The 16,875-nt window shown below is 43.3% G+C and overlaps 1 protein-coding gene across 6 annotated transcripts in view; it reads right to left on the bottom strand.

The window, feature by feature from the left end:
• hspbap1 (hspb associated protein 1) overlaps positions 1 to 15,239 on the bottom strand; it is a 90,960-nt gene extending 75,721 nt beyond the window's left edge. The window contains exons 1-2 of one of the 6 annotated variants that reach the window (XM_078227883.1): positions 15,053 to 15,239; positions 8,018 to 8,197 (exon numbers count right to left, since the gene is read on the bottom strand). In XM_078227883.1, coding sequence (XP_078084009.1) covers positions 8,018 to 8,197; positions 15,053 to 15,062 — 190 coding nt within the window. In that variant the 5' untranslated portion in view covers positions 15,063 to 15,239. Of the gene's footprint in view, positions 1 to 8,017; positions 8,198 to 14,941 lie in introns of all 6 variants that reach the window. The other 5 variants (XM_078227886.1, XM_078227885.1, XM_078227884.1 and 2 more) reach the window with 5 other exon arrangements.
• Positions 15,240 to 16,875: the final 1,636 nt, after the last annotated feature.

Here is a 16,875-nt window from a genome sequence, read left to right as displayed (position 1 = left end):
TGCGTGTGCACGGGTGCATGGGGATGCGTGTGCACGGGGATGCGTGTGCACGGGATGCACGGGGATGCGTGTGCACGGGGATGCGTGTGCACGGGGATGCGTGTGCACGGGGATGCTTGCGTGCGTGAGGGGGATGTGTGCACGTGTGAGAGAGGGGAAGGGAGAGGGAGAGAATGGAATAACTTATCTAAAGCACAGATTAAATTGCGCAGAAGCTAACCACAAATAGATTCTGCATGGCATTTAATTATCTCCAGCTATGCTCATCCTGAAGCCTCTCAATTCCATTCTTAGTCAGGTGTTCAATCAGCTATGCATTAAAGAGTTTTTAAACACAAGATTAACATCTCTAAATGGCTAAGTCTATTGCACAAATTCCGTGCCCTCAAGTTATGCTTTGGGCTTGTTGATTTCACACAACTGGCAAAAAGGTACAGTCTGAAGCCTGGGCAAAATTGGAAGCCCGCTGATTACAAGTATCACAGCGAGAGCTGTTGAGCCAAGTCAAAATAAGCAGCTTAACTTCAACTAGTTTAGTAATATTCCATATAGCAAAGAACCGTGAATAGTTGCAGAAATTCTCTTGGCGAAGGAATGGGAGTGCAGGCTTCCAAAATAATTTGCTGAGCAATTCAAACATGTTGATATCCTCAGAGATATGCTAACGTTACTAATCGCAAATCTTTCCAACATAGTACTGCTTGTGGGATAAAGAATGTGAAACTGCAGCATCTTCAACCATGTAAATGCACAAAGGTTATGAACAACATGTTGCGCTGGTATAATGAATGTTTCAATCTGCTGAAGGAACAGCAAAATATTTTAGCAACAGCAACTTATCTTAGTATAGCCCCTTTGGCATCATAAAGCATTCTTCTAAAGCGCTTCACAGGAGCATCTTAAAACAAAGTATAACACCGAGCCACATAAAGAGATGCAGTCTTAGGTCAGTTGAGCAAAAGCTTGGTCAAAGAGAAAAGTTAAAGTTTATTTATTAGTCACAAGTAAGGCTTACATTAACACTGCAATGAAGTTACTGTGAAATTCCCCTGATCGCCACACTCCGGCGTCTGTTTGGGTTAATGCACCTAACCAGCACGTTTTTCAGACTGTGTGAGGAAAACGGAGCAATCATAGAAACACTACAGTACAGAAAGAGGCCATTCGGCCCATCGAGTCTGCGCCAACCACAATCCCACCCAGGCCCTACCCCCATATATTTTACCCGCTAATCCCTCTAATCTACGCATCCCAGGACACTAAGGGGCAATTTTAGCATGGCCAATCAACCTAACCCGCACATCTTTGGACTGTGGGAGGAAACCGGAGCACCCGGAGGAAACCCACGCAGACACGAGGAGAATGTGCAAACTCCACACAGACAGTGACCCAAGCCGGGAATCGAACCCAGGTCCCTGGAGCTGTGAAGCAGCAGTGCTAACCACTGTGCTACCGTGCCGCCCGTACCGGCACGCAGAGGAAACCCACACAGACACAGGGAGAATGCCACACAGACAGTGACCCAAGCCAGGAATCGAACCCAGGTCCCTGGTGCTGTGAGGTAGCAGTGCTAACCACTGTGCCATCCCAGGTAGGTTTGAAGAATGAAAACAAGGTGGAGAGATGGAGAAGTTTAGCAAGGGTGCTCCAGAGCTTAGGACCTAAGCAACTGTCGATGTGGCCACCGAAGATGCAGCAATTAAAATAGGTAATGCACAGGAGGGCTGAATTGGAGGAGTGCAGCTATCTCAGAGGGCTGTGGCACAGAGATAGGAAGGGGCTGGAGTAGAATACAAAGATAGGAAGCAGCCAGAGATTTGAAAGCAAGAAAGAAAGTGTTAAATTGAAGACTTTGCTCGACCCAGAGCCAATCCAGGCTAGTGAACTGAGTGTGGGGTGAAAGGTCTTGAACGGGACTTGGTGCAAGTTAGACAGCAGAGATTTGGCAAACTGCGAGTGGAATGTGGGACATTAGCCAGGATTGCAACTGGAATAGTCAAATTTAGAGGTAATGAAGTGTGGGGTGTGTGTGTGAGAGCCTGAGGCTTTAAGTTGAGCCAATATAGAAAAAAAATCTCAATTCATGAAGTCAAAAAAAATCAAAGGAGGAATTTTCCTTTCCTTTTCAAGGTGACCTGTCAATTTTATACCAACACACTAACACTACCATTATTATGAAGGACAATTCTTGAAATCAACCCTGAATCTAAGAACAGCAAATCAATGTCAATCTCAGCAAAAGTAATGGAAAAAGTGCTATTGGGTAAAGATATGAAAATCTCGCTCCTGCCTCACCTTTAGATATTTTTCTCAATGGTTTTGCAAGGATACATACAAAGTAGGAGCAGGATTAAGGCCCTTTGTGCCTGCTCCTCCATTCGACAAGATCATGGTTGATCCGATTGTAACCTCCCACCTACCCCCAGTAGAATTATACCCCCCAGAACATTCCACCCCCTTGTTTATCAAGATTCTATCTAGTTCTGCCCTGAAAACATTCTTCGCTGTCCTTTATATTATGTCCAATTTTCTTACCCGCCACCCATCTTTATGCAATTACATGCTTTTCTTTAAGTTTGATGCTATCTTTAATTTTGTTAATTCATTATAGATGATGAGTCCTCCCCTTGGATTTTTTATTTCCTCTTGGAACGTATCGATTCTGTGTATCCTAAAATATCTCTTTAAAAGCTTGCCACGACATCCCAATTGACCTTACCGTTTCACTTTAGCCAGCTCTGCTTTCTTTCACTGTGAGGTTATCAATTAATCCTATTTCGTTGCACAATACCAGCTGTGTCCAGTCTGCTTTCTGGTCAATTCCAGAACATGATGTTCTAAGAAACAATCCCAAAAACATTCCATGAACCCCTTAGCTACCTTTGCCCATCTGATTTTTCCAGTCTATATGTAGATTGAAATCCCCTTTGATTATCGCCATCAAAAACAGACAATGCGAGAAAATCTCAGCAGGTCTGACAGCATCTGTGGAGAGAGAATAGAGCCAATGATTTGAGTCTGGATGACCCTTCCAAGGGTCAGCATCCGCAATATTGTGCATTTATGATTATCACCGCACCTTTCTGAGAAGCTCAAAGTCTCTGTTCCTTTATACTCTGTCCTACCGTGTAGTTACAATTAGGGCCGTGCATACCACTCCCACAAATGACTTCTTGCCATTAACATTTCTCATCTTGATTCACAACACTTCTCCACCCTGGATATCTGAACTTAGATCATCCCTCTCTAATGTGCAAATACAATCATTAATTAGCAGAGCCACGCCTCACCTTTTCCTAGCTTTCTGTTCCTCTCAAAAGTCGTGAAACATTCAATATTCAGGGCTAAAAATGTGTCATCAGCAGTCATGTCTCTGTAATGGCTGCCAGATTGTACTTATTTCTGTATGCAGTATCAGTTCACCCTCCCTCAGTATGCTATCCTTTCCTACCATTACATTCAATTTTGCTCCCCCAACTTGGACAGTTTCTAGTACCAAGGTGCCATGGTCAGTTTGTTCATCAATTCTGCAGCCCCACCTTCATCCAAATAAGCTCAAAGAACCTCAATTCTGTTGGACAATTGCAAAGGTTGAGGTTCCTGCACTCCTGCCCTCTGGGTCCCTTAGCTGCCTCAGTTGCAGCCACACCCTCCTGAAATGACCACTGTCAAAAATCAGAAGACTCTATCGTGAATGGCGTGACTGCCTCCTTGTGCAAAAGATCCAGGTACGTTCCCCCTCCTTGACGCATTGCCATGTCTGCAGCTTAGCCTCCAGTTCAATAATTTTGATGAAGCTCCTCAAGCTGCAGACCCTTACTGCAGATGTGTTTGCCCTGGATCACAGCCTTGATACATCATCTGTCCTGCCTTCCTTAATGTGTTTAAACCAATTACTTAATTATATTATTCACGTATTTATGTTCTTTTTTATATATTTTATTGCCCTTGGCATCATCTGTGTTCTTTTTAAACCTTAGGAATAGAACACACCTTAACTACTTACCAAATACTTGCCAAATAGTTAGCTTCTACCCCTGTAGTCAGGCAGGAACCAATGACCTAACTATGTTAGGGGTTGTTGGTTTTACCCAAAAAGTAAAAGATGTGGTTTACACGCATAGATTCATAATAATAAGAATAACACCCCAATTACATCATCAAATCCTGTAACCCGCCCTTAAAGCAATCATGCAACAACCTAAATATATAACATTCCTCCCCCTTTACTTCATGACAACAAATTACAACTATGTTATACATAGGATCAATAATAAAGTTCATCAGGAGTTGTATACAATGTTAAGGTGCTGGATCAGAACCCCAAGTTACCTTAGGATGCCAGACTAGACCCCAACATTTTTTCTATTTTTGGCATAAAAGTGAGTTTAGGATGCTACACTCCAGGAGTAATTCCACCGACAAATTATGTACCTTTTACAGTAAAACAAACTTTATTTAATAACACGGTTTCAGTATAACTCAACAAATGAAGCAGCTCAACGATTAACAGTTCAATAACATTTAGGAATGAAAAGGTGACAACTTTAATTTTTACTTCATGACTTTCAGTTTCAAATAAGCAACAATGCTATTACAGAATTAAATGCCACATGGGGCTTAATAGGATGGAGGGTTATAGGTAGGCCTAAAAGGTAGGGATATGTTCGGCACAACTTGTGGGGCCGAAGGGCCTGTTTTGTTCTGTAGTTTTCTATGTTTCTATGTTTAAATACAGTTAGCAATCATAAATATACATACTATAATGAATGTTGACAATCTTGAAGCTTTCAGAGAGCGAGATAGAGATTCAGAAGCCTGAAAATTCCTTCCAAGTTCAACCAGGCTTCAGCTACAAATTAAACGGCCTTCTGCCAAAAGCTTTCTTCCGTCTGCTATACGCCCAGGACCGCACATAAACCACATCATCACAAGACCCTGTCAATCACTCTAATCAGAAATCCTAGGCGTACTTAAGTAAACAGAAGTCCATTAATTTTACTGAAAATAAACACTTGCAAGTTTGAAATTATGCTGCTCTCCCAAAATTTGAGCTGCATTCCTGCCAGACATACTGACTGCCTGTAGCATAAAGTTGAATTTTCAAACATTCCCCACTATTATCATTGCAACAATATTCTGGAATTTGGCTATCCTTGTCCCTAGTTTTGGAACTTCAGTGGACACTTCTTCTCTTGGAACTAATTCTGCTTCATTCTCACAAGGTATAGTAGCATAGATGCCATCAACAAGGCAACTCAGATTCAATTAAGTCTTCTGTAGTAGTATTCACAACACTAGGGGATAAAGAAGTTGGTACTTCTGGAGATGATTCAGATAAATAATTTCAAGGTGACAACAATTGGTCAGCATGGCATCGCCAAACCAATTCATCTTCAGTTTGAACCATGTAAGAAATTGGACCTGTTTTTGCTAAAACTATGGCTGGTGCCCATTTCTCATGTGTGGCATAATTACGCACTAATACTCGATCTCCTTGTTGAAATGAGTGTTGTTTTGTCCTCACCTTTCGTCTAACAACTTGAAATTGTTATTGACGCTTGACTATCTCTGATGTTTCTGGAGGAAATAACAAATCAAATGTAGTTCTCAACTTTCTCTTTAAGAGCAGTAATGCAGGTGAACTTTGGGTAGTCGCATGAGTCGTGTTTCCATAAGATGCCAAAAAGCTATTCACACGATATGATAATGAACCTTGCTCTCTTGAAGCTTTTAAAGAGTGTTTCAAGGATTGTAGGAATCTTTCAGCTAAACCATTGGTTGGTGGATGCTCAGGTGCGGATTTTATATGCTGAATACTATTTACTTTGTGATAGTCCTCAGACATTTTTTGAGGTAAACTGTGAAGCATTATCACTAACAATCAGTTTCAGTTTAGCAAATCCTGCAAAAGATTTGTCAAGTTTTTCAATGGTTGTTCAGCTGTAGTAGATCGCTTCATAAACAATTTCTGGCCACTTTGAGTGCGTATCAAGTATGACTGAGAACTTGTAACCCTCAAACAGACCTGCAAAATCTACATGCAATCGTTGCAATGACAATTTAGGCCACGCCTAAGGGTGTAAAGGAGACAACGGTGTTGTATTTCTTATTCATGCACAGGATTTACACCATCCTACTTTTTCTTCAATCTGAGCATCTAGACCTGGCCACCAAAAATAACTGTGCGAATTCCTTCATCTGGACTATACCAGAATGTCCTTCATGTGGTTGTTCAAGACCACATCCAATGATCCAATGTTGCTTTGGAATTATTCAAGTGCTCCAGGTAACACTGTACACCAGAGAGACCACTTAAAATATGATCCATTGATTTTTGGAATAGGGCTGGTAATGGATGTTATTCAAAAAGGCAATCTTTTATAATGAAAAAGACCTTTATGAGGAACAATAGTAAACAATGATTGAGATTCAGTGGCTGCATTTATCTGTAAATATGCTTATGAAAGATTAAGCTTGTTAAATTTCTGCCACCTGATAACCCAGCAATCTTCAATTAAAGGGAGTGAGTATTGATCAGGACACAACACTGGATTTATGGTTGTTTTAAAATCACCACAAGTACAAACTGAACCATTTGGTACAATTGCAGATCGCACAATTACTCAATGTAACCAGCTCTAACACACCAGTGTTAACAATTAATACTAATTCTTCTTCAAACTTGGGACAAATTGCATTTGGCACCACTTTTGCTTTGAGACTTTTTGGTTGACTATCAGGCTTTATTTTGAGTTTCACTTGAACTCCCTTCATTAAGCCAAGTGTTACTTTGAAATCACTCTTCTATTTATCCAGAAGGTGCTGCAGATCTGTTTTAACATCGACCAGTCTGCTGACAGCACTCCAGTTAAGCTTGATCTTCTCCAACCATGATCTCCCGAATAGAGCTGAAAAATTAATACGGACCACAGATAGGCAACTCCGCTGTTTCTCCACTCAAATCTATGTTGACCATGATGTAACATTTTAATGGCATGAACTCTTCAATGTATGTCTTTAAAATCAGCTGGTTTTAAAGGAAGATATTTCAGGTTTTGCTGATATGTAGTCTCAGGAATTAATGATACAGCAGCACTAGTATCAACCTCCATCCAAATAGGTTGTCCACTTAACAAAGTCATCCAGAATCAATGTAATTCCCTCCATATGGATATGACGCTCAGCTGGAGATCACATTCTCTTCTTCACACTCCTAATTCTTTTTTTCTATGTTGTAAATTCTTCTTGTAGAATGCAAGTTGTTCTCCTTCTTGAAGGTACCCAGATTCTTCTCCTGAATATTCTTCTCAGTGGAAGCTGGTCTAGCCCAACCAACTTTTGCCATTTGACCCATTTTTCCATAATTCTTGCATTGGCTATCCTTGCCCCAGCATTCACTCGCTGAATGGACGATCTTGGCATATCTGTGGCATGCTGGTTGCTGTTTTGACTTCTTGCAAGCAGTTCCCAACTTGTGGACCTTCATTCCTGCACTGTGAATTGTGAAGCCTCTTTAGTAGCTAGTTCCATCAACACTGCAATTTCTACTGCTGTCTTTAAAGTCAAAACATGTTCAGTAAGCAATCTTCTTTGGACAGCCTCATTTTGGAGGCCACAATCTCGAAGTGTTTTTAAAAATCTTGGATTTTATTTTAACACATCAAAGATGCAGAGAAACAGAAGAACATGAAGAATAGTATGCTGCAGCTTGCAAAAAATGAGAGAACAGTTCAATGCAGTAAGAACTATAGTAACAAAACGTAATGAAAATTTTTTATGATAGATCTTAACTCAGCAGTTGGGGAAACAGCAACCATGAACCTACATATCACGCAATATGTGCTTAAGCACACAGCAACATGGTAGCATTGCTCTATAATAAATTAAATTGTATTAAATGCTAATTTTGACATTAAAACTTTTGCAAAAGGACTAACATTAATTACACAAATTGTTATTTTTGTTATCTAAGTGGGTGATCAGTAAACAAAATGGTGCAGCCACAAATCCTTACCCTTTGTCATCTTCCTCTCTCCGATCCTGAATTTTAATCGCTTTCCATTAAGGACATGCGAAAGATACTCCACATTCCACTTCAGTGCTGGCCAGTCAGAAACCATATTCAGAAACACTGCAGGCTGCTGCAGTGATGCCACGATAACCCTGACCTCCTCGGGGTTAAACGGCTTACCAGCTACAGGAAGAGAATACATACAAAAGACCGATTGCAGAGTTATGTTTAATCAGACCAATACAATTTATCAAAAGTGCCCTTATTGAAAACCTTTGCTCCCCTTGGAATGTTATTGTGTGCATCACAAATCTTCAAGATATCCACGCGTCTCCAATTTTGCATCCTTCGATCTTAATTATTCCAGCACAGGCAGCTGTAATTTCAACTTGCCTGGGCCCTAAGCTCTGGAATTCCTTCTTTAAATCTTGCTGTTTCTCTCTCTTCCATTGTGATACTACTAACAATCTGCTTCTTTGACCAAAATTTTGTTCATTGTCCTAATGTCTGCTATGTGCCTCAGAGTCATTTTATTTTGAGAACACTCTTGTGAAGCATATTGAGATGTTTTACGATGCTAACTGCACTGGATAAGGTTTAAGTTGCTGTTGATTAGCAGGGTCAGGAGAGTGTTTTCTTCTGTATTATGACACTTAAGTCAGTGCAAACCACCAACAAAACTCTGACTTGGTGCAAAATATCACAAACACAGGAGCTCAGGCTTCAGGCAGCTGCTATTTGACATGCCAATTGTGGCTTGTGGGTAGGACTGTCGTCTCTCAGTCAGGAGGTTGGTTGTCAGTTCAACTCTCACTTGAGTACAAAAATCAAAGCTGACTGCAGAGTAATACCGAGGGAGTGCTACACTAACAAAAGGCCATCTATCAGATGAGATGCTAAACTTAAGACATTTCTCAGGTGGATGTAAAAGATCCCCTAGCACCATGTCTAAGATGAATGGGAGAGCTCCGGTAAATATTTATCCCTTAATAGACATAACAAGAAAACAGAAAAACAAATCATATTGCTGTTTGTAGAAGCTTGCTGTGCACAGCTTAGTTGCCTAAGTTTCCAACATAATGACACTGACTACATACAAATGTATTTACATATTAATTCGGAGCACGAGTAGGCCACTCGGCCCCTCGAACCTGCTCCACCATTCGATGAGGTCGAGGCTGATCTGATTGTAACCTCAACCCCACATTCCTGCCTACCCCAATAACCTTTCACCCCCTTGCTCATCAAGAATCTATCTAGCTCTGCCTTAAAAATATTCAAAGATTATGCTTCCATTGCCTTTTGAGGAAGAGAGTTCCAGAAATCTAAAACCCTCAAAGAAAAAATATCTCCTCATCTCCATCTTAAACGAGCTTGACCTCTCATTCTAGATTCTCTGCCAAGAGTAAACATTCACTCCACATCCTTCCTGTCAAGACCCCTCAGGATCTTAAACATTTCAATCAAGTCACCTTACTTTTCTAAATTGATTGATAATTTTCACATGTATTAGTATACAGTGAAAAGTATTGTTTCTTACGCACTATACAAAGTATACCGAAAATATAGTACCTAGAAAGAAAGGAGTGGTGCAGAATATTGTGTTATCAAAAAGCTGATGGCAGCGGGGAAGAAGCTGTTCTTGAGTTAGTCGGAATGTGACCTCAAACTTTTGTATCTTTTTCCCGACGGAAAAAGGTGGAAGAGAGAGTGTAAACTCTTTTGGATACAAACATAACCTCTCCAACCTTTCCTCATAAGGCAATCCTACCATTCCACGTATTAGTTTAGTGAACTTTCCCTGAACTGCTTCTAATGCAGTTACATCCTTCCTTAAATGAGACCCACACTGGAAACATGACTCCAGATGTGATCCCACCAATGCCCTGTACTATTGAAGCAGAATCTCCCTACTTTTGTAATCAGCTCCCTAAAAATAAATGATAACATTCTATTAGCTTCCCTTATTACTTGCTATGCCTGTATACTAGCCTGTGATTCATGCACAAGGACATCCAGATCCCACTGCACTTCAGAATTCTGCAATCTCTCACCATTTAGATAATAAGCTTGTTTCAGTCTTCCTACCAAAATGAACAACTTCACTTTTGCCCATATTACACTCCATTTGCCAAATTTTTGCCCACTCACTTAACCCAAGTCCCTTTGTCACAATTCTACAAAAAGGAACTACAAAGGTTGTGAATGTAGCCCAATCCATCACCCAAATCAGCCTCCCATCCATTGACTCCGTCTACACTTCCCACTGCCTCAGAAAAGCAGCCAGCATAATTAAGGGCCCTACGCACGCCGGACATTCTCTCTTCCACCTTCTTCCTTCGGGAAAAAGATACAAAAGTCTGGAGTCACGTACCAACCAACTCAAGAACAGCTTCTTCCCTGCTGCTGTCAGACTTTTGAATGGACCTCCCTCGTACTAAGTTGATCTTTCTCTACACCCGAGCTATGACTGCAACACTACATTCTGCACTCTCTCGTTTCCTTCTCTATGAACGGCATGTGTTGTCTGTATAGCGCGCAAAAAACAATACTTTTCACTGTATATTAATACATGACAATAAATCAAATAAATTCATGGCCCTTTGAGAGAAGTAAGTGATTTCTGTTTTAAATCTGCTACTCTAATCTTAAAGCTGTGACCTGTCATTCTAGATTGCCCCACAAGATTGCCACACATCCTCTCTGCATCTACCCTGTTAATTCCCTTTATCATCTTAAAACCTTTGGCAATTTTTGTCTTTTTAACCTCCAGACAGTAGAGGTCTAAACTCATCACTCCCTCTTTTCCTTAGTCAAATTTCCCCCGCCCTCGGCTCCGCTCGCCGGTACACTGTTTCCCCGGCCCCGCTCTTCAGCACGCCGTTTCCCTGGCCCTGTTCGCCGGCACGCCATTTCCCCGGCCCTGCTCGCCGGCACATTGTTCCCCCGGCCCCGTTCGCCGGCACATTGTTCCCCCGGCCCCGCTCGCCGGCACATTGTTTCCCCCGGCCCCGCTCGCCGGCACTTCATTTCCCCAACTTTTCTCATTGGCACATCGTTTCCCCAGTCCCGCTCGCCAGCACCACGTTTCTGTGGCCCCGCTCGCCGGCACCTTGTTTCCCCAGCCTCGCTCGCCGGCACCTCGTTTCCCCAGCCTCGCTCGCCAGCACCTTGTTTCCGTGGCCCCTCTCGCCGGCACCTTGTTTCCCCAGTTTCGCTCGCCAGCACCTCGTCTCCGTGGCCCCTCTCGCCGGCACCTTGTTTCCCCAGCCCTGCTCGCCAGCACCTCGCTTCCCTGGCTCTGCTCGCCAGCACCTCGCTTCCCCAGCTCTGCTCGCCGGCCGCTCGCTTCCCCGGCCCTGCTCGCCAACACGCTGTTTCCCTAGCCCTGCTCTCCAGCACATCAGTTTTTTTTCCTTTCTAGTGAATTTCAGGTTTCATTTTCTGCTTGGCTGCAGTTTGAGTTTTAGTTTTAGAAGGGAGATCAAGCTGGAAAGTAGTGTCTCTCTCTGTCTCTCTCCCTGGTTTTGGAAATTCTACTGGTTAGCTGAAAGCAAGATCTTGCCTTTCTGAAGGGGAGAATCTGCTGTTGGTGACTTGACCAGAGTCTACCTGGGGTTCTGCGTAGCTGTTCTGACTTCAAACTGTTCTGGGTGTGTCAAAAAGACTACTAGAACATACAAGACTGAAGGTTTTCAATTCTCCAACCAAAGAACTCATTTCCAGTATCACGCGAGCATAAGTCTTTGCTGTGTTGAACTTGTTTAAAGGGTTTTGTCTATGGAAGGTTTTGGTTTGATTGGAATATCTCAGATATAGTTGTTAAGAGATATACATTATCGTGGTTATTTTGTTTTTGTTTGTAATTGATAAAAGTTATCGCTAATTTTCTTTCCATACAAGTTAATTATATTCTTAAATAACCTTTGTCTGATAAAAGCTCTCTGGTGGGTCATTTGAATCATACCTAAAGTGAAACATATCCTGCTTATCCCAGCCAAATTCAAGATGCAAAACTTATGATCCAGGCGGGCTCCAGAAAACACTTTGGAGTTTCTGACCTGAACCATAACAGAGGGTCAGGATGATCATCCCCGCATGCTTACGAAGCCGAATCCAGGATCAATGGTGCAAAGGTCATCCAGGGTTAGTGCAGATGAAAGAACTCGCACAGAACTAGGATCTGACTCTCAAAAAGAAAACGTGGGCAATGCCAGTCATGCTATAGATTGTGGAATGACCCACCTCTACACTCATTTCACCCATGGGATTGGCCAAAACAATTTTGGCAGAGGATACATATCGATTTGGCAGGACCCATTGAAAGCTACATGTTTCTTGTCCTAGTGGACGCACATTCAAAGTGGCCTGAAGTCAGGATGATGAAATCCACCATGACAGAACGAACCATCGAGGAGTTGGATGTGATGTTCGCAAGATTTGGACAACCCAAACAACTAGTCAGCGAGAATAGGACAGTCGTATACAACACATAAGGATAGCCCCATATCATCCGTCCACTCACAGGCCGGTGAAGAGGCTTGTACAGTGACTGAAGAATGCCATCAAAGCACCAAAAAATGAAGGTTCGCTATCCAGGAGAGCAAACAACTTTCTCATGCCCTTTCAGAACACGACTCATGCCACCACACAAAATTCACTGACAATGTTGTTCCCGAGACGGAAATTGAGGATCTACTCCCGCCATCTGACACGACACATTGAAACTGAGGATTTTTAAACAGGTTGAAAGTGTTTTAGCAAGACACTGCACGTGAGAAGTGGGTACCTATAACCATTCTAGCTAAAACAGGCCCAATTTCTTATACAGTGCAACTTAATGACGAGAATATGGCAGAGACACACGGATCAAATTCTCACTTCAAAAAGTGAATTTGCGGAGACGGTATCAGAAAAACTTGCATCAGAAACCCGAGGTTATGAAATCCCTGAACTAAGGAATACTATAGTCTGGGTCCGTACTGTTTGAAGTTTAGAAGGATGGGGGGGGATCTTATTCAAACTTACAGGATACTGCGAGGCCTGGATAGAGTGGACGTGGAGAGGATGTTTCCACGAAAAACTAGAACCAGAGGGCACAACCTCAGGCTAAAGGGGCGATCCTTTAAAACAGAGATGAGGAGGAATTTCTTCAGCCAGAGAGTGGTGAATCTGTGGAACTCTTTGCCGCAGAAGGCTCTGGAGGCCGGGTCATTGAGTATCTTTAAGACAGAGATAGATAGACTCTTGATTAATAAGGGGATCAGGGGTTATGGGGAAAAGGCAGGAGAATGGGGATGAGAAAAATATCAGCCATGATTGAATGGCGGAGCAGACTTGATGAGCTGAGTGGCCCAATTCTGCTCCTATGTCTTATGGTCTTACAGAATCAAATCCGACACCAGTAGTAAAACCAATAGCTCTGGAGGCTGACAACAAAGCAACTTCACAAGATGGAAATATCTGGTACTCACGAGAAACAGGATACTAAGAATGTCAAAGATCAAACTCCAGACTGTCGTACCGTACCAAAACGAAATCGATGTCCACCAAAAGGACTCTCATATTAATTGTACATATGTAGATAATAATACTTGGTCATGTAGTTGATGTGCATTGTGGATATTCATTAACATTTAAAAATTTGTCATACTACTGGAGGGGGAAGGAATTAGTCACATGATGTGCTGTAATATCATCAAAGGCATTCACGGTTTTTCTCTCTCTTCCATGTTAGACTTCAATCTGGCAACAGTTTTGAAACAAATTTGCTTTGAGTTGGTTCCAATCCCACAGTGTGACACCTTATCATCCTCATCCTATAGTACTACTGGTCAAAACATCCAAAACATTCAATTCCATGTTAATTTTGAAAGTGACATTATTCCAATTGCAAACAAATATTTTTAATTTAAATGAATTAAGGGATACGGGATGTGGGAAAAAGCACCAGATTAGCCATGAGTGTATTGAATGGCAGGGGAGGGAGAGGTACGAGGGTGGGTAGGAAGTGTCAGACACACTGCAGGTGATGTTCCCATTCCAGGTGTCACTGACAGTGAGTTTGAGGGAATGGACAGAGTATATAGGATGAAATTGTTCCCGCTGGGATAAGTATCGAGAACGAGGACACAGATTGAAAATAATTGACAAAAGGAGGAAATGTGATGTGAGAAAATCCTTTTCACACAATGAGTGTTGAGGAGCTGGAATGCACTGCCTGGTGTGGAAGTGTGGTGGAGGCAGGTTCAATTTGGAATACTGTGTACAGTTCTGGTCACCCTATTAGAGAAAGGATATTAAACTAGAAAGAGTGCAGAAACGATTTACTAGAATGCTACCGGGATTGATGGTTTGAGTTATAAGGAGAGGCTGGATAGACTGGGATTTTTTCCTCTGGAGCGTAGGAGGCTTAGGGGTGATCTTATAGAGGTCTATAAAATAATGAGGGGCATAGATCAGCTAGTCAATATCTTTTCTCAAAGGTACGGGAGTCTAAAACTAGAAGGCATAGATTTAAGGTGTGAGGGGAGAGATACAAAAGGGTCCAGAGAGGCAATTTTTTCACAGAGGGTGGTGAGTGTCTGGAACAAGCTGCCAGAGGCAGTAGTAGAGGCGGGTATAATTTTGTCTTTTAATAAGCGTTCAGACAGTTACATGGGTAAGGTGGGTATAGAGGGTTATGGGCAAAATGTGGGCAGTTGGGATTAGTTTAGGGGTTAAAAAGGGGCAGCATGGACAAGTTGGGCTGAAGGGCCTGTTTCCATGCTATAAACCTCTATGACTCTATGAAACAATGTGCAGGAGTGCCAGGAAAAGACAGGGGAATGGCACTCAGTCATGACTTTCATTCACAGAGCTAGCGCAGCCATGATGGGCCGAATAGCCACCTTCTGCGCCTTAACAGTTCTGTGATGCTGAATTTACCTGTGGAGGACCAAATTCAGCGGCTCATCACAATCCTCCCAGTCACCATCGATTCAACCCGACAATAACACTAATTTATCATTATCCGGCCGGTTTCAAGCCGAGCCTAACCTTGGCTCATTATCAGCTCCCCTTCCCTCCAACTCCGAAGCCTGAACGACTAGGCCCTCCTTAGCAACCATCAGACGGTCCACAGCAGCGGAGGCGCTTCATTTTGTGCGGTCTGCGCATGCCTGCTCCGTCCCGACGGAAGGAACAGGAACGCTGATCTTGCGCATGCGCTCACCTTTACTCCGTCTGCGCATGCTTAGACCTTCAGCCATGTAACCGAATGGGGATGACAGGAGAACGCCTCGCGCATGCGCGGAGGGAAGGAAACAGCAGCGCAGCTGGTGTTATTGGACTGATTGAGTGGAATTTGTGAAGAGCCACCTTGGCCCAGACGGAAACCCATTCAAAACATCAAAGTTAATAGAGTCAGAGAGTTCCCACAGTGCAGAAGAGGCCATTCAGCCCATCAAATCTGCATCAACTCTCTGACAGAGTATCTTATCCAGGCCAGCACTCTATCCCCGTAACCCCATACATTGCCCATGGCTACTCCACCTAACCTACAACTCAGTCCATAATGCAAACCAGCCTCCCATTCATTGACTCTGCACTTCCCGCTGCCTCGGAAAAGCAGCCAGCATAATCAAGGACCCTGCACACCCTGTCGGTCAAAAGATACAAAAACCGGAGGTCACGTACCAACTGACTCAAGAATAGCTTCTTCCCTGCTGTCATCAGACTTTTGAATGGACTTACCTTATATTAAGTTGATCTTTCTCTACACCCTAGCTATGACTGTAACATTATATTCTGTATCCCCTCTTTTCCTTCTTCCCTAAGTACTCGACCTACCAGTGGTAAGCCGCAGTGACCAGCTCGCCAGCGCTGAGTCCGTCCCTGTGGCTCAGAAGGGAAAGGGGGAGAGCGGTAGAGCTATAGTTATTGGGGACTCGTTTGTTAGAGGGATAGATAGGAGGTTCTGTGGCAACAAGAGACTCACGGATGGTATGTTGCCTCCCGGATGCCAGGATCCGTGACATCTCCGACCGTGTCTTCAGGATTCTAAAGGGGGAGGGGGAACAGTCACAAGTCGTGGTGCACGTCGGCACCAAAGACATAGGTAAGAGAGGGGACGGGGATTTAAAACAGGAATTCAGGGAGCTAGGGTGGAAGCTGAGAGCCAGGACAAAACAGGTTGTCATCTCTGGTATGTTGCCGGTGCCACGGGATCGCGAGTTGAGGAACAGGGAGAAAGTGCAGTTAAACACATGGATGCAGGGATGGTGTAGGAGGGAGGGTTTCAGCTATGTGGATAATTGGAACATTTTCTGGGGAAGGTGGGACCTGTACCAACAGGACGGGGTGCACCTGAACCAGAGGGGCACCAATATCCTGGGAGGGAAATTTGCTACAGCTCTTCGGGGGGGTTTAAACTAATTTGTCAGGGGGATGGGAAAAGGAGTTGTAGTCCGGAGGTCAGTGAGTGTAGTGAGGTAATGGGAAGGGTATCATGGTCAAAGGTGGGTACCAGCAGACAAGAAGGTGGGTTGAAGTGTGTCTACTTCAATGCAAGGAGCATCCGAAATAAGGCAGGTGAACTTGGGGCGTGGATTGGCACTTGGGACTACGATGTTGTGGCCATTACGGAGACATGGGTAGAACAAGGACAGGAATGGTTGTTGGAAGTTCCGGGGTATAGATGTTTCAGTAAGTGTAGGGTAGCTGGTAAAAGAGGTGGAGGAGTGGCACTGTTAATCAAGGAGAGTGTAATGGCTGCAGAAAGGCATTTCGAAGGGCATCTGCCTACAGAGGTAATATGGGCTGCGGTGTGGAAAGGAGTGGTCACGTTGTTAGGAGTTTACTATAGGCCCCCAAATAGTAAT

The sequence above is a fragment of the Mustelus asterias genome, chromosome 14 (assembly GCF_964213995.1).
Source record: "Mustelus asterias chromosome 14, sMusAst1.hap1.1, whole genome shotgun sequence".
Classification (NCBI taxonomy): Eukaryota; Metazoa; Chordata; class Chondrichthyes; order Carcharhiniformes; family Triakidae; genus Mustelus; species Mustelus asterias.
The sequence above is the reverse complement of the archived record's forward strand: the minus strand, read 5'-3'. Positions and strand labels throughout refer to the sequence as shown.